The sequence below is a fragment of the Salmo salar genome, chromosome ssa15 (assembly GCF_905237065.1).
Source record: "Salmo salar chromosome ssa15, Ssal_v3.1, whole genome shotgun sequence".
NCBI classification, from domain to species: Eukaryota; Metazoa; Chordata; class Actinopteri; order Salmoniformes; family Salmonidae; genus Salmo; species Salmo salar.
Window position 1 is genome coordinate 25,506,237 of NC_059456.1, and position 25,863 is coordinate 25,532,099.

The 25,863-nt window shown below is 41.9% G+C and overlaps 1 protein-coding gene across 17 annotated transcripts in view; it reads left to right on the plus strand.

Moving 5' to 3' along the window:
- LOC106571124 (MAP/microtubule affinity-regulating kinase 3) overlaps nt 1-25,863 on the plus strand; it is a 107,009-nt gene that overhangs the window by 44,811 nt on the left and 36,335 nt on the right. For 15 of the 17 annotated variants that reach the window (XR_006759140.1, XM_014143816.2, XM_014143811.2 and 12 more), the window contains exon 4: nt 14,809-14,857. Coding sequence is in view for 14 of the 17 variants with exons in the window: in XM_014143816.2 (XP_013999291.1) it covers nt 14,809-14,857 (49 nt within the window). In the remaining 3 variants the exon portion in view is untranslated. Of the gene's footprint in view, nt 1-14,808; nt 14,858-19,330; nt 19,518-19,821; nt 20,085-25,863 lie in introns of those variants that run through there. The other 2 variants (XM_014143828.2, XM_014143827.2) reach the window with 2 other exon arrangements.

Here is a 25,863-nt window from a genome sequence, read left to right on the forward strand (position 1 = left end):
CATTAAGAAAAGAGATTCCACAAATTAACTTTTAACAAGGCACACCTGTTAATTGAAATGCATTCCAGGTGACTACCTCATGAAGCTGGTTGAGAGAACGCCAAGAATGTGCAAAGCTGTCATCAAGGCAAAGGGTGGCTACTTGGAAGAATCTCAAATATAAAATAGATTTTGATTTGTTTAACACTTTCTACAATGTAGAAAATAGTACAAATAAAGAAACACCCTTGAATGAGTAGGTGTGTCCAAACTTCTGACTGGTACTTTGTGTATGTACACCACCGTTCAAAATTTTGGGGTCACTTAGAAATGTCCTTGTTTTTGAAAGAAAAGCACATTTATTGTCCATTTTAAAATAACATCAGATTGATCAGAAATACAGTGTGGACATTGTTAATGTGGTAAATGACTATTGTAGCTGCAAACTGCAGATTTTTTTTATTGAATATCTACATAGGCGTACAGAGGTCCATTATCAGCAACCATCACTCCTGTGTTCCAATGGCACGTTGTGTTAGCTAATCCAAGTTTATCTTTTTAAAAGGCTAATTGATCATTAGAAAACCCTTTTGCAATTATTTAGATGGCTGAAAACTGTCGTGCTGATTAAAGAAACAATAGAACTGCCCTTCTTTAGACTAGTTGAGTGTCTGGAGCATCAGCATTTGTGGGTTTGATTACTGGCTCAAAATGGCTAGAAACAAAGAACTTTCTTCTGAAACTCGTCAGTCTATTCTTGTTCTGAGAAATTAAGGCTATTCCATGCGAGGACTTTCCAAGAACCTGAAGATCTCGTACAACGCTGTGCACTACTCCCTTCACAGAACAGCGCAAACTGGCTCTAACCAGAATAGAACGAGTGGGAGGCCCCAGTGCACAACTGAGCAAGAGGACAAGTACATTAGACTGTCTAGTTTGAGAAACAGATGCCTCACAAGTCCTCAACTGGCAGCTTCATTAAATAGTACCCGCAAAAACCCAGTCTCAACGTCAACAGTGAAGAGGCGACTCCGGGATGCTGGCCTTCTAGGCAGAGTTGCAAAGAAAAAGCCATATCTCAGACGGGCCAATAAAAATAAAAGATTAAGATGGGCAAAAGAACACAGACACTGAACAGAGGAACTCCGAGAGCATCCCGGAGTCGCCTCTTCACTGTTGACGTTGAGCCTGGTGTTTTGCGGGTACTATTTAATGAAGCTGCCAAACTTTTGACTTTTGAACGACACGCTAGCGTGTGTATGTGTATATGTGTGTGTGTGTATATATATTTGAATGTAGGCCTTTTTTAAATGATTTTGACAGTTATTTTATTTTCAATGGCGGTCTTCTTCCAATACCTTCAGTTACATGGTTATTCAGCCCTAGACGCGATGAGTGAAAGCAATATGGCGGATGCCTAGCGACTACTGTAGCTAGCTTACTCTTTGTTTCTTTCAGTGCAGATAAAGGAAATGAAATAGAGAGGGAGCCACTGCTGAGATCTCTCTCCTGTATATGTGGCAGGCACAGTCTGTCAGTCATTCCGTCAGTCACCCAGTCAATCAGTGACACAGTCAGTCTGTCACACTGTCTAGCAGTCAGTCTGCCAGCATCATGCACTATCCCACAGTCTTATAGGTGGTCAACCATCTCATCCAAAACAAGATATTGAGTTGTCAAAAAAGGCTGTCAGTCACTCACTCATTCAGTCAGTCAGTTCTTCTCTCAGTCCAGTAGGTCCTCAGAGCATCTCCACCACACAGTTTCTACACTTGTTCAGTCACTCATTCAGTCAGTCAGTTCTTCTCTCAGTCCAGTAGGTCCTCAGAGCATCTCCACCACACAGTTTCTACACTTGTCGCACTCTATGGACAGGTTGTTATCTTCTCTATTTTTTCCCTCTTTCTCTCTCGCTTTTTTCCCCTCTTTCCCTCTTTCTCTGCCTCTTTCCCTCTCTGCCTCTTTTTTTCTCTCTTTCTCTCTCTTACCATCTCCCTCCTCTCTATCGCTCCTCTCCCTTTCTCTCTCTCTCCTCTCCCTTTCTCTCTCTCTCCTCTCCCTTTCTCTCTCTCTCCTCTCCCTTTCTCTCTCTCCTCTCCCTTTCTCTCTCCCACTCTCTCCCCTCCCTTTCTCTCTCTCCTCTCCCTTTCTCTCTCCTCTCCCTTTCTTTCACTCTCTCTCCTACTCTCTCTCCCACCCTCTCTCTCTCTCCCATTCTTTACCTCTCTCACTAACACCAACCGATTTAGAGCCCAGTGTCCCTCATGCCTTTGAGGGGGGTTGGATAAGACACCGTTGATGAGGAGATACTGTTACCTCTTCATGTTCAAAGCCTTTGGCCGGGGGAGCCGGCAGCTAAATTAAACCTTTTACGCCCCATCATTCCTTGGCTTACTGTACCTGGTCTGAGCACATTGTACAGTACTCTATGTTGAGAATGACCCTCCCGTGTACAGGCAGGGACATAGACATCTATGTATTCTCATTTGTGTTTTAAAACCATGTGTTTATTACATATGTTGCTGAAGTTCTGAGTTCCTACTGTAGCAGGCAGTACGTTCTGGTGGAATAAGGTTCATATACACCGCCATCTCTTACTCACTAGGCTGTGTATCAATGCTCCAGGGCCACGTGCATATATTTTCACCTTAGATGTGGCCGTATGGAACAAAAATGATCACTGGTAAGTCGAAGCTATAAAAGACAATGGGCGCCAAGAAAGGGTCGCCATGCTTTGTGAACCCATTCTTTGTACTTGTGTGTGTCAATGAAGCTGTGTGTTTGTTTGCACAATGGTCTGCGCACACATTTTAGTGGTTGTGTGTGCGTGGGTCAGTGATGCTGCGTGTGTGGGTCGGTGATGCTGCGTGTGTGGGTCGGTGATGCTGCGTGTGTGGGTCGGTGATGCTGCGTGTGTGGGTCGGTGATGCTGCGTGTGTGGGTCGGTGATGCTGCGTGTGTGGGTCGGTGATGCTGCGTGTGTGGGTCGGTGATGCTGCGTGTGTGGGTCGGTGATGCTGCGTGTGTGTTAGTGTGTACGTACCACAGGAGATAATGGCCCATTTGTGTCAGTGCTCCTAGCCAGGGGTCAGAGCACTCAAAAAGACAAAGCACTCAGGAGTCAACGCATGGCGCACACACACACACACACACACACACACACACACACACACTTGATACATATAACATACTTTTATAACACACCACAACATAGACCTACAGTAGGCCTACACTCACATACTGATTACTTTGACTACTTTATGCTCTGCCCCTATTGATGCCACCTGCCTGAAGGTGGTGCAAGGGAGGGAGAAGACGCAGTGGAGAAGGAGAAAAAGATGTGACGGAAGGTTGAGGCGAAAGAGATGGTTAGATATAGAGAGAGATGGTTGGATATAGAGAGAGATGGTTGGATATAGAGAGAGATGGTTGGATATAGAGAGAGATGGTTGGATATAGAAAGAGATGGTTGGATATAGAGAGAGATGGTTGGATATAGAGAGAGATGGTTGGATATAGAGAGAGATGGTTGGATATAGAGAGAGATGGTTGGATATAGAGAGAAATGGTTGGATATAGAGAGAAATGGTTGGATATAGAGAGAAATGGTTGGATATAGAGAGAAATGGTTGGATATAGAGAGAGATGGTTGGATATAGAGAGAGATGGTTGGATATAGAGAGAGATGGTTGGATATAGAGAGAGAGTGTTGGATATAGAGAGAGAGTGTTGGATATAGAGAGAGAGTGTTGGATATAGAGAGAGAGTGTTGGATATAGAGAGAGAGTGTTGGATATAGAGAGTGAGTGTTGGATATAGAGAGTGAGTGTTGGATATAGAGAGAGATGATGGTTGGATATAGAGAGAGATGATGTTTGGATATAGAGAGAGATGATGGTTGGATATAATCTCAGCGAAAAAGAAACGTCACTTTTTCAGGACCCTGTCTTTCAAAGATAATTAGTAAAAATCCAAATAACTTCACAGATCTTCATTGTAAAGGGTTTAAACACTGCTTCCCATGCTTGTTCAATGAACCATAAACAATTAATGAACATGCACCTGTGAAACGGTCTTTAAGACACTAACATCTTACAGACGGTAGGCAATTAAGGTCACAGTTATGAAAACTTAGGACACTAAAGAGGCCTTTCTACTGACTCTGAAAAACACCAAAAGAAAGATGCCCAGGGTCCCTGCTCATCTGCGTGAATGTGCCTTAGGCATGCTGCAAGGGGGCATGACTGCAGATGTGGCCAGGGCAATAAATTGCAATGTTCGTACTGTGAGACGCCTAAGACAGCGCTACAGGGAGACAAGACGGACCGCTGATCTTCCTCGCAGTGGCAGACCACGTGTAACAACATCTGCACAGGATCGGTACATCCGAACATCACACCTGCGGGACAGGTACAGGATGGCAACAACAACTGCCCGAGTTACACCAGGAACGCACTATCCCTCCATCAGTGCTCAGACTGTCCACAATAGGCTGAGAGAGGCTGGACTGAGGGCTTGTAGGCCTGTTGTCTGGTGAGGACCTGCCTTACATCACTGGCAACAACGTCGCCTATGGGCACAAACCCACCGTCGCTGGACCAGACAGGACTGGTAAAAAGTGCTCTTCACTGACGAGTTGTGATTTTGTCTCACCAGGGGTGATGGTCGGATTCGCATTTATCGTTGAAGGAATGAGCGTTACACCGAGGCCTGTACTCTGGAGCGGGATTGATTTGGAGGTGGAGGGTCCGTCATGGTCTGGGGCGGTGTGTCACAACATCATTGCAGACAATCTCAACACTGTGCATTACAGGGAAGACATCCTCCTCCCTCATGTGGTACCCTTCCTGCAGGCTCATCCCGACATGACCCTCCAGCATGACAATGCCACCAGCCATACTGCTCGTTCTGTGCGTGATTTCCTGCAAGACAGGAATGTCAGTGTTCTGCCATGGTCAGCGAAGAGCCCAAATCTCAATCCCATTGAGCACGTCTGGGACCTGTTGGATCGGAGGGTGAGGGCTAGGGCCATTCCCCCCAGAAATGTCCGGGAACTTGCTGGTGCCTTGGTGGAAGAGTGGGGTAACATCTCACAGCAAGAACTGGCAAATCTGGTGCAGTCCATGAGGAAGAGATGCACTGCAGTACTTAATGCAGCTGGTGGCCACACCAGATACTGACTGTTACTTTTGATTTTCAGCCCCCCCCCCCCTTTGTTCCGGGACACATTATTCCATTTCTGTTAGTCACATGTCTGTGGAACTTGTTAAAAAAAATTATCGAAATCAAATGTATTTATATAGCCCTTCTTACATCAGCTGATATCTCAAAGTGCTGTACAGAAACCCAGCCTAAAACCCCAAACAGCAAGCAATGCAGGTGTAGAAGCACGGTGAACAGCTAAGAAAAACTCCCTAGAAAGGCCAAAACCTAGAGAGAAACCAGACTATGATGGGTGGCCAGTCCTCTTCTGGCTGTGCCGGGTGGAGATTATAACAGAACATGGCCAAGATGTTCAAATGTTCATAAATGACCAGCATGGTCAAATAATAATAATCACAGTAGTTGTCGAGGGTGCAACAGGTCAGCACCTCAGGAGTAAATGTCAGTTGGCTTTTCATAGCCGATCATTGAGAGTATCTCTACCGCTCCTGCTGTCTCTAGGACAGCAGGTCTGGGACAGGTAGCACGTCCGGTGAACAGGTCAGGGTTCCATAGCCGCAGGCAGAACAGTTGAAACTGGAGCAGCAGAACGGCCAGGTGGACTGGGGACAACAAGGAGTCATCATGCCAGGTAGTCCTGAGGCATGGTCTTAGGGCTCAGGTCCTCCGAGAGAGAGAAAGAAAGAAAGAGAGAAAGAATTAGAGAGCGCATACTTAAATTCACACAGGACACCAGATAAGACAGGAGAAATACTCCAGATATAACAGACTGACCCTAGCCCTCCGACACATAAACTACTGTAGCATAAATACTGGAGGCTGAGACAGGAGGGGTCAGTAGACACTGTGGCCCCATCCGATGATACCCCCGGACAGGGCCAAACAGGCAGGATATAACCCCACCCACTTTGCCAAAGCACAGCCCCCACACCACTAGAGGGATATAGTATAGCCCACAAAGATCTCCGTCACGGCACAACCCAAGTGGGGGAGCCAACCCAGGCAGGAAGACCATGTCAGTGACTCAACCCACTCAAGTGACGCACCCCTCCTAGGGACGGCATGGAAGAGCACCAGTAAGCCAGTGACTCAGCCCCTGTAATAGGGTTAGAGGCAGAGAATCCCAGTGGAGAGAGGGGAACCGGCCAGGCAGAGACAGCAAGGGCGGTTTGTTGCTCCAGAGCCTTTCCGTTCACCTTCACACTCCTGGGCCAGACTACACTCAATCATAGGACCTACTGAAGAGATGAGTCTTCAGTAAAGACTTAAAGGTTGAGACCGAGTGCGTCTCTCACCTGGGTAGGCAGACCATTCCATAAAAAATGGAGCTCTATAGGAGAAAGCCCTACCTCCAGCTGTTTGCTTAGAAATTCTGGGGACAGTTAGGAGGCCTGCGTCATGTGACCGTAGCGTACATGTCGGTATGTACGGCAGGACCAAATCGGAAAGATAGGTAGGAGCAAGCCCTTGTAAGGCTTTGTAGGTTAGCAGTAAAACCTTGAAATCAGCCCTTGCCTTAACAGGAAGCCAGTGTAGGGACGCTAGCACTGGAGTAATATGATCAATATTTTTGGTTCTAGTCAGGATTCTAGCAGCCGTATGTAGCACTAACAAATTTATTTAGTGCTTTATCCGGGTAGCCGGAAAGTAGAGCATTGCAGTAGTCCAACCTAGAAGTAACAAAAGCATTGATACATTTTTCTGCATCATTTTTGGACAGAAAGTTTCAGATTTTTGCAATGTTACGTAGATGGAAAAAAGCTGTCCTTGAAACATTCTTGATATGTTCTTCAAAAGAGAGATCAGGGTCCAGAGTAATGCCGAGGTCCTTCAGTTTTATTTGAGATGACTGTACAACCATCAAGATTAATTGTCAGATTCAACAGAAGATCTCTTTGTTTCAAGGGACCTAGAACAAGCATCTCTGTTTTGTCCAAGTTTAAAAATAGAAAGTTTGCGGCCATCCACTTATGTCTGAAACACAGGCTTCTAGCGAGGGCAATTTTTGGGCTTCACCATGTTTCATTGAAATGTACAGCTGTGTGTAATCCGCATAGCAGTGAAATTTAACATTATGTTTTCGAATGACATCCCCAAGAGGTTAAATAAATAGTGAAAAAAATAGTGATCCTAAAACGGAACCTTGAGGAACACCAAAATGTACAGTTGATTTGTCAGAGGACAAACCATTCACAGAGACAAACTGATATCTTTCCGACAGATAAGATCTAAACCAGGCCAGAACTTGTTCGTGTAGACAAATTTGGGTTTCCAATCTCTCCAAAAGAATGTGATCGATGGTATCAAAAGCAGCAATAAGGTCTAGGAGCACGAGGACAGATGCAGAGCCTCGGTCTGATGCCATTAAAAGGTAATTTACCACCTTCACAAGTGCAGACTCAGTGCTATGATGGGGTCTAAAACCAGACTGAAGCATTTCGTATACATTGTTTGTGTTTAGGAAGGCAGTGAGTGGCTGCGCAACAGCTTTTTCAATTTCTTTTGTGAGGAATGGATGGTTCGTTTTAGGCCGATTTTTAGTTTTTTATATTTTCTGGGTCAAGGTTTGGCTTTTTCAAGAGAGGCTTAATTACTGTCACTTTTAGTGAGTTTGGTACACATCCGGTGGATAGAGAGTCGTTTATTATGTTCAACATAGGAGGGCCAAGCACAGGAAGCAGCTCTTTCAGTAGTTTAGTTGGAATAGGGTCCAGTATGCAGCTTGAAGGTTTAGAGGCCATGATTATTTTCATAATTGTGTCAAGAGATATAGTACTAAAACACTTTAGTGTCTCCCTTGATCCTAGGTCCTGGCAGAGTTGTGCAGACTCAGGACAACGGAGCTTTGGAGGAATATGCAAATTTAAAGAGGAGTCTGTAATTTGCTTTCTAATGATCATGATCTTTTCCTCAAAGAAGTTCATGAATTTATTACTGCTGAAGTGAAAGCCATCCTCTCTTGGGGAATGCTACTTTTTAGTTAGCTTTGCGACAGTATCAAAAAGAAATTTCGGATTGTTCTTATTTTCCTCAATTAAGTTGGAAAAATAGGATGATCGAGCAGCAGTGAGGGCTCTTCGATACTGCACGGTACTGTCTTTCCAAGCTAGTCGGAAGACTTCCAGTTTGGTGTGGCGCCATTTCCGTTCCAATTTTCTGGAAGCTTGCTTCAGAGCTCGTGTATTTTCTGTATACCAGGGAGCTAGTTTCTTATGACAAATGTTTTTAGTTTTTATGGGTGCAACTGCATCTAGGGTATTGCGCAATGTTAAATTGAGTTCCTCAGTTAGGTGGTTAACTGATTTTTGTCCTCTGACGTCCTTGGGCAGGCAGAGGGAGTCTGGAAGGGCATCAAGGAATCTTTGGGTTGTCTTTGAATTTATAGCACGACTTTTGGTGCTCCTTGGTTGGGGTCTGAGCAGATTATTTGTTGCGATTGCAAACGTAATAACATGTTCAGTTAATGTCTCAGTTGTTGAATCTTGTTAAGTTCATACAAATATTTACACATGTTAAGTTTGCTGAAAATAAACGCAGTTGACCGTGAGAGGACGTTTCTTTTTTTGCTGAGTTTAGAAAGAGATGGTTGGATATAGAGAGAGATGGTTGGATATAGAGAGAGATGGTTGGATATAGAGAGAGATGGTTGGATATAGAAAGAGAGGGAATTAGATATGGAGAGAGTCACATGGAAGATGAGCAAAGTCACATGCAGCAGTAGACAGACTGCAGAGGACAGAGAAACGGAGGGAGGAAGAGGAAGGACTCATTGATCAAGTGAGTCAGTTTAGTGTGCATTTTGAAAGCAGCTAACAACACCAGGGTTGACTGTGTTCAAAGCCCATACTTACTGTGGGTCCTCTCAAGTCATTTTAGGCCTTACGAGGTAATGTAATGTACAGTAAAGCAATTTTAAGTTAGAATTCGATTGAGTTCAAATAACATGGAGTGTACTCCCATGTGAAATGCACAAATAGACTGACTGAGTGGTTTCTCTCTGTACTTGTTCTTAACCTCTCTAGGGTCGGCGGGACGAAATCGTCCCACCTACTCAACAGCCAGTTGAGTCCCGTGGCGCGTTATTCAAATACCTTAGAAATGCTATTACTTCAATTTCTCAAACATATGACTATTTTACACCATTTTAAAGACAAGACTCTCCTTTATCTAACCACACTGTCCGATTTCAAAAAGGCTTTACAGCGAAAGCAAAACATTAGATTATGTCAGCAGAGTACCCAGCCAGAAATAATCAGACACCCATTTTTCAAGCTAGCATATAATGTCACAAAAAACAAAACCACAGCTAAATGCAGCACTAACCTTTTATCTTCATCAGATGACACTCCTAGGACATTATGTTATACAATACATGCATGTTTTGTTCAATCAAGTTCATATTTATATCAAAAAACTGCTTTTTACATTAGCATGTGACGTTCAGAACTAGCATTCCCACCGAACACTTCCGGTGAATTTACTAAATTACTCACGATAAACGTTCACAAAAAACATAACAATTATTTTAAGAATTATAGATACAGAACTCCATTATGCAATCGCGGTGTCAGATTTTAAAATAGCTTTTCGGTGAAAGCACATTTTGCAATATTCTGAGTAGATGGCTCGCCATCACGGGCTAGCTATTTTGACACCCACCAAGTTTGGTACTCACCAAACTCAGATTTACTATAAGAAAAATTGGATTACCTTTGCTGTTTTTCGTCAGAATGCACTCCCAGGACTTCTACTTCAATAACAAATGTTGGTTTGGTTCCAAATAATCCATAGTTATATCCAAATAGCGGCGTTTTGTTGTGCGTTCAAGACACTATCCGAAGAGTAAAGAACGGTGACGTGCCCGGCGCGTTTCGTGACAAAAAAATTCAAAATATTCCATTACCGTACTTCGAAGCATGTCAAACGCTGTTTAAAATCAATTTTTATGCAATTTTTCTCGTAAAAAAGCGATAATATTCCGACCGGGAGTCGTTGTTTTCGTTCAAAGACTGAAAATAAAAACATGGAGTCGTCTCGTGCAGCGCCAGTCTCATTGTTCTCAGATCGACCACTTACCAAATGCGCTACTGTTTTTCAGCCATGGCCTGCAAAGTCATCATTCAACGTTCTGGCGCCTTCTGAGAGCCTATGGGAGCGTTAGAAAATGTCACGTTACAGCAGAGATCCCCTGTTTTGGATAGAGATGATCAAGAAATGGTCAGACAGGGTACTTCCTGTATGCAATCTTCTCAGGTTTTGGCCTGCCAAATGAGTTCTGTTATACTCACAGACACCATTCAAACAGTTTTAGAAACTTTTGAGTGTTTTCTATCCAAAGCTAATAATTATATGCATATTCTAGTTTCTGGGCAGGAGTAATAATCAGATTAAATCGGGTACCGTTTTTATCCGGCCGTGAAAATACTGCCCCCTATCCATAACAAGTTAACCCACTAGGCTGTCATTGAAAATAAGAGTTTGTTCTTAACTGACTTGCCTAGTTAATTAAAGGTTAAATATAAATAAAGAGGCAGATAGTCCCTTCAGAAAGTATTCACACCACTTTTCTTTTTCCACATTTTGTTGTGTTACAATTGTGGGATTAAAATGGATTTCAAAGTGGAAGAATCATTTTAACATCTGTAAAAAAAAAAAAAAATATGAAAAATAAACACGGTCTTGATTAGATAAATATTCAACCCCCTGAGTCAATAAATGTTAGAATCACCTTTGGCAGCGAATACAGCTGTGGGTCTTTCTGGGTAAGTCTCTAAGAGCTTTGCACACCTGGACTGTACAATATTTTCACATTTATAATTGTTTTAATTCTTCGAGGTTGGCCAAGTTGGTTGTTGATCAATACTTGACAGCCATTTTCAAGTCATGCCATAGATTTTCAAGTAGATTTTAAGTCAATATTGTAACTAGGCCGCTCAGGAATATTCAATGTCGTCTTGGTAAGCAACTGCAGTGTATAGTGTGCTTTAGGTTATTGTCCTGCTGAAAGGTGAATTTGTCTCCGAGTGTCTATTGGAAAGCAGACTCTAGGATTTTGCCTGTGCTTAGCTCTATTCAGTTGACTTTTTATCATATACTCCCTAGTCCTTGCCGATGACAAGCATACCCATAACATGATGCAGCCACCACCATGCTTGAAAATATTAAGAGTGGGATTCAGTGATGTGTTGTTGGATATGTCCCCAAACATAATGCTGTGTATTCAGAACATAAAGTTAATTTCTTTGCCACATTTTTAGCAGTTTTACGTTAAGTGCCTTATTGCAAACAGGATGCATGTTTTGGAATATTTTTATTCTGTACAGGCATCATTCTATTGTGGAGTAACTATAATGTTGTTGATCCATCCATGTTTTTTTCCTATCACAACCATTAAACTCTAACTGTTTTAAAGTCACCATTGGCCTCATGGTGAAATCCCTGAGCGGTTTCCTTCCTCTCTGTCAACTGAGTAAACACTAGAACTGCCATAGGCCAACGGCCATTGACGTTTGATTTTGTCAATTAAAAAAATCTGCCAAAAATAAGCTGTGTTCTGCTCCTTCCCCTTACATTCCTGTACTTATGAGTTTGTGTTATGCCTATTTATCAGCAGCAAATAATTTTACCACACGACTTGTGGGTTGATACCATTCTCTTTATGTTTTACTTTGTAAAAATAAGCTGTACTGTTTTATTTACTGTAACTCTATTACTAATCAAATGTATTGTAAGGGAAAGGAAAACATGCTACATGTTGCAGTAGACCTTTAGAATAATGTAAAAGATATCCTTGACTCCAAGTTGATGAGCGGGAAACAAACGATGCCAGTCGGCCTGCACAGTCGGCCCATCAAAACTACACCTAAACTATAATTAAACAAATGTCACACATAGGAGTTAGCCTATAGACAAGATTAAATTGACAATAATCTGATGAGTGGTAATTTTAGGCCTATCAGTTGTCAAATTGTACATGAAGAGGTGGGCGCATGTTGTAATTGACAGATGCAGGGAAAGGAGCATCGCTTTATCAAATCCTCCTTCAGAGTCACATGCAGGTAAAACATTTGTATTTCTATATAGTATCAGAAAGAGCATATTCTGCAGTTTCTACGACACTTACCTTTGTCAAATAAATTCAAGAGGTGCAGCTCTATTTCCAAATGTCACTTTTTCCAAGAATATCTACGGTGTCCATGCATTCAGCACATGACCAGTCGCATGGTAGCATTGCTCTGGCTACTAAGCAAAAACTAGTAACATAATACAATTTAAATGAATATATGCTATTCTGTTGTCAATGGATGAATGATAGATAGAAACGGATAATGGTGCTTGTGACTTTAATGAACTGAATAATGAGAAAGGTTAAGAGGATGATTGAATTTAGAACAATAGTGTAATGATGAATTGTGGGCGGTCGACTTATTTATTTTATTATGAAAGGCTGGAAATGGTATATAATTTCCCCCGGGAGAATCAAATCAGACCGAGTACAACATACATGTGTAGTTCACAAGGTCAAGCCCAACCAAACTAATGGATGCACTGACAGCATTGCAAATGCTGCAGAATTTAGATGATGGAGGATCGGATATTGAGCTTGAAATCGACGTTGCTGATCTTAATTGGATTTTGATGTTGACTTCGAGCCTCCGCCTCCGATGCCTGAGCCTCGCCACAGAAAAACCAGAGCTGAGATTGATTCATCTGTAAAGGCACAGGTGTAAGGGCACAATACAGTGTCCGATCAACAAATGACTGTTTTTATATCTTGCCAATAATACATTTCCACAACCATTTCTTTATGTGATTAATCCTTTACAATTGTTCATGCACTGGTGATTTTGTTCAGGAATACAGCAAATCATTTCACCAGTGACCTGGCTGGTTATATTATTATTATTATTATTATGTGTTTCTACTTTGTCAGAAGAAGCTGTAACTGGACTTAATTAATTACTATAACTCTATGACTAATCGAATCTACAAATAAAGTTGATCAAATACAGTATACTAATGTTTTTATTGGAACGGGAACTAAAATATGCTATAGGCCTATGTTTTTTCTAGGAGTTTGTAGAATTATACAAAACATATCATTGACTCTATCTAAACAATTGATATATTTCCACAAATATTTATTCATGCAATTTATCCTTTACAATAGTTTCTGCACTATTTATCAAGAGTTGGTGCTTATGTTTTCCTACCTTGCGGGTTGATATGTATCTGATGCATCTGCTGAAGGGGATTCCTGGCAACGTTTTCTAGCGGGTACTTATAGGCTGAAAGGCCAGGCTGTTTTAGTGTTAAGAAGGACGCCTGTATCTTTACAGTGTCTGGGTGTATTGATACGCCATCCTATCTATCAATAGCCACCCTTCTTTGCGAGGCATTGGAAAACCTCCCTGGTCTTTGTGGTTGAATCTGTGTTTGAAATTCACTGCTCGACTGAGGGACCTTACAGAGATGAGGTAGTCATTAAAACATCATGTTAAACACTATTATTACACATGAAATTTGTGACTTAAGCAAATATTCTACTCCTGAATTTATTTAGGCTTGCCATAACAAAGTGGTTGATTACTTATTCACACAAGACATTTCAGCTTCTCAGTGTTTATTAATTTGTAATGAATTCTAAAAACTTAATTCCACTTTGACATTATGGGGTATTGTGTGTAGGTCAGTGATACAAAATCTGAATTGAATCCATTTTAAATTCAGGCTGTAACACCACAACATTTGGAAAACGTCAAGGAGTGTAAATACTTTCTGAAGGCACTGTAGATTGATGGAGGGAGGAAGGAACGGGGAAGGACTACCCAGGGCACCCCCCCATGGGCCAATCGCATAAAAGTGGCCAGAGACAGGAGCGAGCGACTGTCCTGCTCTCTCATGAAGGAGGGAAAGAGGGAGGGAGGAAATGAAAATAGGGAGAGGGAAAGAAAGGCAGAGGAAGTGTTTAGCAAACTTCCCAGAAAGTCATAGTCTGGGAGAGTTGGAAGTCTCTCTCTCTCATTCATGTGGAAGTAACTTGTGTGTGTGATTGTTTTTGGGGCGGTACGAGGTGTAGAGAGACTTGAAGTTAACAATAAGAAAAGTATTATGTGTTTGTGTTGTGAGACTATGTGTGGAAACCTGTATTAAAGTACATACTTTAGTTTTACTGTCCAATATTGGCCTGTATACTGTCCCTCTCGCAACCACAGAATGTAACCAGCTTTGCATTTGTTCTTCTACTGACAGTTGTAGCTGCTTCGCGTGATGTATTGTTGTCTCTGCCTTCTTGCCCTTTGTGCTGTGCCAAATAATGTTTGTACCATGTTGTGCTGTTGCCATGTTTTGTTGCTACCATGCTGTGTTTTTCATGTGTTGCTGCCATGCTATGTTGTTGTCTTAAGTCTCTCTTTATGTAGTGTTGTGGTGTCTCTCTTGTCGTGATGTGTGTGCTGTCCTATATTTTTATTTTGTTTTATTATTAATCCCCGCCCCTGTCCCCGCAGGAGGCCTTTTGGTAGGCCGTCATTGTAAATAAAAATTTGTTCTTAACTGACTTGCCTAGTTAAATGAAGGTTTATAAAAAAAATATTGAAATGTCTGGATGAGAGAGAATGGTTTACTTCTTCTAAACGTCCTTTCTTTTTCTCTATCTGTCTTCAGCTCTTCAGGGAAGTCCGAATAATGAAGATTCTAAACCATCCAAACATTGGTAAGTGATTCACTGACATACTGACTTACATCTTGTTGGGGGAAAGTTAGGGCTGCACAATAGATTTTTGTACCAAATATTGTGATTTTACTTGAGATTTATAGATCAAAACACTTGGGTAAACTGTTGGAATTTTATGGTTGGAATACAGTGGGCACTTGGAATGCAGCTTTGTTTGGCATGACAATGAATGAAAAAGCAAGGAAAGAGATGGTTGTGACAGAGTAAGAACCAAAGTGTTGGTCAGTGTTTCCCTTGGGACCCTAATTGGCTTTAAATAGATGGGTACTGGCAGGGGTGCAACTTTGGTTTTTAGAGTTGGGGGGGGACATACATTTAAAAAAATTATTGTTATTTTTTATCATGTCGAATAAACACTCCGAACAGCCTGTCTGACCTCTCTGAGGCGTCACACATGGTCCTAAAGCGTACCGTTGCCTCGTATTGTATCACATTCCAATGATAAAACTGGGGGGGGGACAAAAATGCAATTTCCGGTCACTGAATTGTTTGGTGAGCATGAAAACAATATAAACCATATGTCACGGCTGTCTGTCACTAGATCTCAACCCAATTGAACTCTTATGGGAGATTCTGGAGCGGCGCCTGAGGCAGCAGTTTCCACCATCAGTAAAACACCAGATTATGTCATTTCTCATGGAAGAAGGGTGTTGCATACTTCCAGTTTAGTTCCAAACACTTGGAGAATCTATGCCAAGGTGCATTGAAGCTGTTCTGGCTCGTGGTGGCCCAATGCCTTTATTTTTTTGTTATCTGTACATTCAGACAAAGATTTTAGAATATTTTTCGCCATTTCATCTCTGATTTATGAACAAGCTGTTGCACAAACAATGCTGATTATAATCTACCACTGGTACAAGCCTGTAGTAGAGCAAAGGTTTGCTAGCAACATTTTCCCTATCTCAGTGGATTTAGCTAGCCAGTTAGCTAAGGAGCGATTAGCATTAAGGGTTAAAACAAAACATTTTGGCACATTTAGCAGCTTGCTAAGACCAACTACCGTAAAACTTCAATTATATCCTGAGTCTCGAATAGCCGCCTGTCCATTTTTTTATAGCCGGGTAACGACACACAATCAAATAAAAAAACATTTTATTTGTCACATGCGCCGAGTACATCAGGTAGACCTTACAGTGAAATGCTTACTTAGGGCTTGTAAGTAAGTATTTCACTGTAAGGTCTACACCGGTTGTATTCGGCACATGTGACAAATACAATTTGATTTGATCTGACATAAATACCTGTCAGCACCTGTTTCAAATAAACGTTGGGTCTAAAGTACAAAAACAGTCAACAACTTCGGGAGTACAGAACTAGGTGCCGATCTCGTCATACTCATATTCGTAATTGTTTCCGTTTTATCACAATTCAAACTCGTAATCGGATTTACTCGCGATTGGAAAACCCGGAAGTGTGCTTTAAATGCCGGTAAAGCCTTTACCTCAAGTGCACATTATTGAGCTGTCACTCAGAGCTCATCTCAGAACGCATCGTTATGTTCCTTCATTACTGAGCTGTCACTCAGAGCTCATCGCAGAGCTCATCGTTTTGTTCCTTCATTACTGAGCTGTCACTCAGAGCTCATCGCAGAGCTCATCGTTTTGTTCCTTCATTACTGAGCTGTCACTCAGAGCTCATCTCAGAGCGCATCGTTATGTTCCTTCACTACTGAGCTGTCACTCAGAGCTCATCTCAGAGCGCATCATTATGTTCCTTCACTCATTCACACACATTGTTAACTTCTATGGGCTAGCATCCCACCTGCGGGACACAGCCAGTGAAATATCAGGGTGGCAAATTCAAAAACAACAAAATGTCATAATTCAACTTTCTCAAACATACAACTATTTTACACCTTTTTAAAGATACACTTCTCCTTGATGTAACCACATTGTCCGATTTCAAAAAGGCTTTATAGCGAAAGTAAAACATTAGATTATGTTAGGAGAGTACATAGACAAAAATAATCACACAGCCATTTTCCTCGCAAGGACATGTCAATAAAACCGAAAACAGAGCTAAATGATGCACTAACCTTTGACGATCTTCATCAGATGACACTCCTAGAACATTATGTTACACAATACATGTATGTTTTATTCGATTAAGTTCATATTTATATCCAAAAACAGCATTTTACATTGGCGCGTGATGTTCAGAAAATGTATTTCCACCAAAACGTCCGGTGAATGTGCACATCAATTTACAAAAATACTCATCATAAACGTTGACAAAATATATAACAATTATTTAAAGAATTATAGATAGACTACCCCTGGATGCAACCGCTGTGTCAGATTTTAAAATAGCTTTACGGAGAAAGCACATTTTTCAATATTCTGAGTACATAGCTCAGCCATCACGGTGAGCTATTCAGACACCCGCCAAGTTCGGAGCAACCTAAACTCAGAATTAGTATTAGAAATATTCTCTTACCTTTGCTGATCTTCGTCAGAATGCACTCCCAGGACTGCTACTTCCACAAGAAATGTTGTTTTTGTTCGAAATAATCCATATTTATGTACAAATACCTCCGTTTTGTTCGTGCGTACAGATCACTTATCCAAAGACATAATGCGCGAGCGCAGAACGAGAGACCGGACAATAGCGTATTCATTCAAGAAGAAAAAGAAGGAACGGCGTACTCGTGTGACCGTGCATATCCAATCCCTTTGTTGCCAGGCAGACCACTCAGTAACTGAGCTCCTATACTCTGCCCAGTGACAGGAGAAGGCTCAAACCACTTTCTGAAGGCTTTAGACAGCCAATGGAAGCCTTAGGAAGTGCAACGTCACCCCACAGACACTGTAGCTTCGATAGAGAATTAAAAGAACTACAATTCTCAGACTTTCCACTTCCTGCTTAGATTTTTCTCAGGTTTTTGCCTGCCATATGAGTTCTGTTATACTCACATACACCATTCAAACAGTTTTAGAAACTTCAGAGTGTTTTCTATCCAAATCTACTATATATAATATGCATATTCTAGTTTCTGGGCCAGAGTAGTAACCTGTTTAAATTGGGTACGTTTTTCATCCGGCCGTGAAAATACTGCTCCCTAGCCCAGACAGGTTAAATGACCCTGGCAGATGAAAATGCACATGATTTACTTACTTAGTCCTATTCAATAATGAACAAAATAGTCTTATAAATAGCCTAATGCATGGCTGGCTACTACTGCCTGCATTTACTCCAGACAGATTTAGATGAAGGTAGACTAATTCACTTGTCCCATCTATTGTTTCACTTTCGAGAGGAGCAAAGCTTTTCTCTCACGACAGTTATGCCATAGTGTTTGTATTATCAAAGTAAACTATTTACATTTGTCATTTTATTTTTTAATGATCTGTCGCTCGGTAAACATGCCTGGCAGAGAAAAATGCATGGGCATGGATCACAACATAACAACAGATGTCAGCAATGGAATAATTATATGGACAGACAAAGTAGGGCTACTAAACAACGCCAAGTAAACAGACTAAAACAACCATATGGCCTCAGCAAAGTCGACATGAATTAAATGGATGGAACAACAATGACTCTGATTCATGCACAATGTTTGGAAAAGGGGAAACGTGTGCCCTGAGGTGAGTGAAAGAAATAGAGCCGTGTGTCTGTCTGGGGAAATGAGAGCAGACGGAGAGCGGCTTTTTCTAATACAATCAATGTAGCAGGTTCAACTGATTTACCCCGCCCCATTTCTTAACAGACAGAAGAACTAGCCAATAGTTGTTTGGAGCACAAAGTGCTTCACACTGTTCGAGTGAAAGAGAGATGCGTGCTGGCAGATGAAAATTGCTTTTTTCTTATCACAGAAAATGACAAAAAATACTTGTCATAATCATATTCAGAAAATTGTTCATATCCGTTACAATACTCGTTTTGTCTCACACCCCTCTACAGAACCTTAGAAATCAGATGGTCACTCTCTAGTGGTGAAAGTAAGATCTGCCGTAAATGCACAGTCAAAGAGGGGAATAATTATTCTGTCAATGATTTTTTTTTTTTACATTTATAGAGGCATACTAAGACAATAAACGTGACACCGTGTGTAAATGATAACAAATTAGTGCAGGGAATGAAGAAATTGATTAAAATGCTGGAATTAAACAATTACCACGCAAATGAGCAAAAGCTGTGATCATAAAGGAAATAGAGGCCTGGCTCAAATATTTAAGTGATTTAAGCAAATAAACATTAACTAGCGTTTGCAGAGAGAAAGTTACACAAACAAATAGTATAATATAGAAAACTTGGATTTATATTAAGAATCAAAGTGGAAAGCTGTGTCCTTGTTTGGAAAAATCTGTTGACTGCATGCAGAGTGAATCTAGGGTATAAGGAACTGCCTGTTTGAGTGACAGGGGGCAGGGCTTGGTGTGTGTGAGATTGGGAAGCGGCCAAAAGAGGAGGGACTGAGAGAGAACTCTTGTCAACATGACCAATATCTTGTGATATGGAGTTGATTTCAATTTGGTCATATTCGGGATATGAATGGAAATTCAATCAAATATTGGCACAAACCGAAAATGTAAACACAAAGCAGGTACTTCATAATTTTTGAAGACATGAACAACATTATGCAAGTTAGCTATCAACCGTAGCCGAAGGAGAAGTGGCTTCCTAACTTTACATAAATGTGAGTAAATCTATTTTATTAGCTTAGCAAGTAGGCTTGGGCTGAATACAGTATACCGGGGTATTTGGAAAAACCACAGAATAGTTTTTCAATACCGTTGAAACAATTTCTTTACGTTTTTTTATTTATTTGTAGCTACTTCTTAAGTAAATACCTGCAGTAAACTTGTGCAATATGTTATGAGATAAAGAAGATTGCATTCTTCATTTTACCTATCACAATTTTTCATTATGCAATTTACCGATAGTCCCCAGTCACGTGGTGTTTGTTTACACGCCCGAGAGACCGGAGCCTTTCGAGTCACTCACTGTTGTGCAGAATGCGCCAGGTGGTCTAGTTACAGTATGGAGTTCACAACTAAATGTTTACCAGCTAGATAACTTATAGCTATTAAGTTAACTGTCTAAAATGTGCTAATTGTTATGCGGTTGTGAATTTTGGTTTGCTAATTTAGTAGGTAGTTAGCTAAGTGGTTAGCTTCATCCACAATCAAACATTCACTTCGTAACAGCAGAGAAGGATCAAGACCCTTGGTGTATAATATTTGTTTAGTGCATGCAGCAAACTGTGAGTAGCGTTTTTTTTAGTTACTTAGTAGTTTAGGTTGGAGTCTGTATAAAATGTTAAATGTGCTCGTTAGCATTTAGTTAGAATTCTCTATGGGATGTTACCTGTACTTTTTACTATGTAATCCGAAGGTTAGCAATGTTATCAGTGGGATTTGAAGAGCGCCCTGTGTGTTTAATGCCGGTATTAACCAATATCCCAGTATGGCACAAGGTCAGTATGAAGGTATGACAATCTGGATACCGTCCAAGCATATTAGGAAGCTTACTTAAATGTGAATAACTTTAGCTAACTAGCTTAGCAAGCTAATATAAACGTGAATAACTCTAGCTAGCTAACTTAGTTGAATTACTCTAGCTAGTAATTTGCACATAGTTAGCTTACAGGACTAACTAGCTAGAGTTATTCACGTTTATATTAGCTTGGTAATCTAGTTAGTTCGAGTTATTCACATTTAAGTATGTGAATACATGCAAATAACTCTAGCTAGCTTGCCCTGCAAGCTAACTTAGTTGAATGAATCTAGCTAGCAAACTAACTAGCTAGAGTAATTCAACTAACTTAAGTGAAATGTAAATAACAGTAGCTAACCAACTACTTAGTTTACAATAGGACAAAACAATTAACATTTTAAACTTAGCTACTGCTCTTACTCTAAAACATTTTTTATTCAATTTAATAAATAAAAAATTATCCCATAAGGTTACGGGGCAATTATGTAGGCAGGAGTGCAGATACGAAAAACAGTACATGAACATTTACAGTACATGAACATATGACGGTTTCATGCCTACAAATTTTCACGAGGTGCTTCCAGATTGTTTACATCTCCAGTTTTACACTTTCCTAGCATATTTTAACAAAGTGGAAATGGTCCCATTCACTTTCAATTAGGAATTTCTTTCATCTCTTGAATTAATGGCCTCATTACCAGTAGAAATGGCAGCTGCCATCCTTTCCTAAGTCCTCTTCCCCTTCTCACTTGTCCCATGTTTGGGAATTCCTCTCCTGAGTGGTGACACCCCCATCCCCCAACTTTATTCTAATCCCTCGGTCGGAAATCCCCCTTTATTTTTCCAGAGTGTTCCCATTTCCTCTCTCTCTCTCACAGACACACACACACACACAGCGACCTTCTTCCTGGGGGTACAAAAGCCTGTTTGTGTCACTCTTTGTGTGTGTGTGTGTCATTAAGCCCTGGCGATCATCTAGCAGGTCCCCTCTGCTCCCCCTCTCATGTACTCCACCACCACAACACACACCACAATACACACACGACACGCACAGACACACTGTGTGTGTGTGTGTGTGTGAGGAAGCGAAATAATGAGAACAGTCTGGGAAAATAAGGGGGGAATTCCTACCTATGGATTAAAAAAGTTGGGAATGAGAATGTCACCACTCGACAAAAGATGTCGTTTTTACTTGAATTTCGCAATGCATCTGCTATCATTTTTTATTTAATTTAAATTTTTAAAATGACTTTTTACCCCTTTTTCTCCCCAATTTCGTGATATCCCATTGGTAGTTCGTCTTGTCCCATCGCCTCTCCCGAGTCCGTACGGGAGTTGCAGCGAAGGTCGAGAGCCATGCGTCCCACGAACACAACGCTGCCAAGCCGCAGGGTCGTGACACACTGCTCGCTTAACCCGGAAGCCATCCGCACCAATGTGTCAGAGGAAACAACTGGCGACCGTGTCTGCGAGAGTCGAAAAGCTTCCCAAATCAAAAAGTCCTGGATTAACACCGAGGTTGGCACTAAACTGAAGGACAGGACTACCTCTCACGAGGCTATCGCAGACAACACTGAGGCTATGGCTAAGGACAGGAACAAATACAATAAGTCCTTTTACCAACCTGCAGAGTCAAGAAACTAGCAAAGGGACAATATATGAATAAGGTGGAATCATATTACACAGCCTCAGATGCACACTGCATGTGGCAGGGCTACAGTCCAGTATGGATTACAAAGACCCAGTAATCTGCCCAATGATGCCTCTCTACCAGACAAACTTTTATGCACGCTTCGACAATAACACCATCGAATGGGTGTGAAGGTCGGGTGTGAATTCCGGGTGTGAGGACAGTCTGGGCGATCTCGCTCTCTGAGGCCGACGTAAAGTCTTTAATCAGGTCAACACCCACCAAGACTGCGGGGCCCGACTGTATTCTAGGGTGCATTTTTAGAGCATGCGCAGAACAGCTGGCAGGCATATTCACTGTCATTTTCAACCTCTCCTGGTCTGTAATCCCCCTGTTTTAAGATGACCACCATCATTCCTGTTCCCAAGGCTTCCTGCCACAATGACTACCACCCTGTAGCACACACATCTGTAATTATAAAGTCCTTTGAAATGCTGGTTATGGCACATCAACTCTATCATCCCAGAAACCCTAGACCCACACCAATTTACATACCGCATACGACGCAATCTAAATTGCACTTCATGTGGCCCTTACCCACCTAGATAAGAGCAATACCTATGCGAGAATGCTGTTCGTTGACTACAGCTCATTGTTCAACACCATTATCCCCTCCAAGCTCATCACCAAACTTAGCACCCTGGGACTGAACACCTCCCTCTGCAACTGTATGCTGGACTTCCTGATGGGCCTACCCCAGGTGGTGAGGGTAGGCAACATCACCTCTGCCATGCCCACCCTCAACATGGGGGCCCGACAGGGGTATGTGCTTATTCCCCTCCTGTATTTCCTGTTCACCCATGACTTTACACATTAGTAGGGTTATCAAGGCATTTGCGGATACAGTGTAGGACCATGTTGACAGCGTCAACTCTGTAGGCGAACTGCAGTGGGTTGAGGTAGTCGTTCAAGCAGGACACCTTTTTTTGGGGACTAGAACAATGATGGAGGATTTTAAACAGGCAGGAACCGTTTCTTAAAACTGCATTGTTGGTTAAGGGCTTGTCAGTAAGCATTTCACCTGTTGTGTTCAGCATGTAACAAATACAATTTGATTTGAACAGTGCATAGCTCTAGTGTTTGGTTGAATATTTTCATGGAAACTGAGAGAGTTGGTCAGCGCAGTGCTTAAGTGTGGCTGGAGAGTCCTTGTCCGAGGCAGCAGCCTTCCTGGTGTTCTGTTTCCTAAAGAGTCTGTTGACCTCTTGCTCTGTGATGACCAGGGGTGGGGGCTTCCTGGGATGGCAGATGGAGAGAGGTGCCTAGAGAGGAAGGGAGGGGTGTGTGGTATTGTCCTGGTGATGGAGGGGCGTTTGTGAGTCAAAGCTACAGTGAAACTGGGTTACTTTATTCAGCAGTGAGGGGTCGTCTGATATCGTGGGAGCTTTTGGTTTGTAGTTCGTAATTTGTTTTAGTCCTTTTCAGACAGACCAGCAGTCATTTGTTTTTAGTAATTTCAGAAGAGCAGGCAGCAGCAGTCGTTGCTGGAGAACTGTTGCTTCAGCCTGACTTTGTACTGCTGTTTGGCTTCCTTAATTCCGAAGTGTAGCATTTGGGTGGTCTACATTTTACGGCGCATGGTTGGCCATCGTCTGGTTAGGCCTGGGGGAAGAGACTGTTTCCATTTTTTTTTGGTGCTTCTCACGCCCAACTTCTCTTCTGCTGACCCACTTTCTCACTTCCTCGCTCCCGAAACCCAGGTAGGTCAGTGCAGAATGAGGGAGATAGGGAGGGTGATGAAGAGGGAGACTGATGGAGACCGACTGAAGGCGAGAGCAAGATGGAGGGAGAGATACAAGACTAAATGATACCGACAGGGAAAGAGCGAGAGAATAGAGGGAGTCAGACTGAAGAAGACTGAGGGGGAGAGAGACCGAGACTGTGGGATTAGTTGGCTATGGTCTCATTTCAGAACAGCGTGTGGCTGCACCAACATGAAACCTCTAAAATCTGTTTTTATATTTTTTGCATGATTCCATTTTTTCCCAAATTCTGTTTCCTCCATTTTGTTTTTCACGGTTTCAGGTTTTCCCTCTCAAAATCACATTTGAAAAAAATGGGTGAAAAAACAAAACAACAAAATTGGATGTTTTAAGTCCACAACAATGTTTAAACCACATCAGGAGACCATTTTTGAGGTCTGGGAAAATGTAAGAAAATTATATTTTTGGGTGCAGCTACCCTTTTAATGCAAGTGCTCACCAGGAAGAGACCGTTGTTTGGTTAAGGCAGAGTTTGCAAAACAAATGGCCACTGGCTTGATTCAAATAATGATGAAATCATTCTGTCAGGCTACTTTGAAGTTAACATTTTAATTGAGAAGGTTTTTAGGAAGAAAAAAAAGGTTATCCTTAGCATCATCGCTAACAACTGCACAAAGTATAGACATGCACACAGACAGGGGAATTCCTGTGCTGTTTCAGAAAGTTGCACAAAAATACAAATCACTGATGCATTGTGTTCGTGTCTTATGGCATGAACACAATGCATGTATCATGTCTCACTTCATGTTCATGTCTTATGGCATGAACACAATGCATGTCTCACTTCATGTTCATGTCTTATGGCATGAACAAAATGCATGTCTTAGGTCTCACTTCATGTTCATGTCTTATGGCATGAACAAAATGCATGTATCATGTCTCACTTCATGTTCATGTCTCACTCGGGCAAATTAATGCATTTTCTGTTAAGTTCAATAGATTTAGTTGATTTCCTACTAATTTTGATACATTTTTGAATATTGTTGAGTTCCGTTTTAATGTTTGGATTCCTTGATTTCGTCCGCGTTCTTCGTAATGCGGATTTTATAGGGCCCTACAGCATATGTTTGAAAAATCTGCAGCGTTTCTTCCCTAGACAATTTCTTCGGTGGGATGCAAAGTAGCCCAAAGCAACATTTTAAGCAGGCAGATGCATACAACGTTCAGATGACGCCAAAATTTGCTAAGAGTAGCAAGGTGAATTTCAGGCAAAATTGAATTTTCAATAGTGTAATACAGCAAGGTTTCTATTCTTGGTGTGGAAACTCAGGGAGTGCAGTGTTGTTTTTTCTGTTCCAGCTCTAACACTCCTGTTTTGCCCAATCAAGGGCTTACTGATCAGTTAAGAAAGAGTTGGAATGAGTGTAAACAGACACTGTACATAAATTCTGTACAGATCTTAACAATGTCCGCAGGAGTTTTTGTCTCAGGTACCCAATATCAATATTGTCCAGCAGCTATCCTTATCCTGCAAAATGAGTGTGTTCTGGAACACACCCACAGACAGACAGTGAAACAGACAGTGATTCAGAAAGCGAGCTTTAGCCTGCTAGTACGGGGCTTTTCCACCTAACTGTAGGCTTTGATTTCACAGTTACATTCCTTCAGCCTAGTGCTTTGTGTCTAGTCACACATGCACGCATACACACACGCATACACACACACGCATACACACACACACGCATACACACAAGCTGAGTTATCTGCTCAGGTGGTGATTGAGGGCTCGAGGCTGCAGCAACAGAGTTGCAGTGAGCTGCTATGGTAGACTGTCTGTCTGTCTGTCTGTCTGTCTGTCTCTGTCTGTCTGCTTGTCTGTCTCTGTCTGTCTGCTTGTCTGTCTCTGCCTGTCTGTCTGTCTCTGGCCCTCAGGCCTGTCTGTCTCTGTCTCTGGCCCTCAGGCCTGTCTGTCTCTGGCCCTCAGGCCTGTCTGTCTCTGGCCCTCAGGCCTGTCTGTCTCTGTCTCTGGCCCTCAGGCCTGTCTGTCTCTGGCCCTCAGGCCTGTCTGTCTCTGGCCCTCAGGCCTGTCTGTCTCTGTCTCTGGCCCTCAGGCCTGCCTGTCTGTCTCTGGCCCTCAGGCCTGCCTGTCTGTC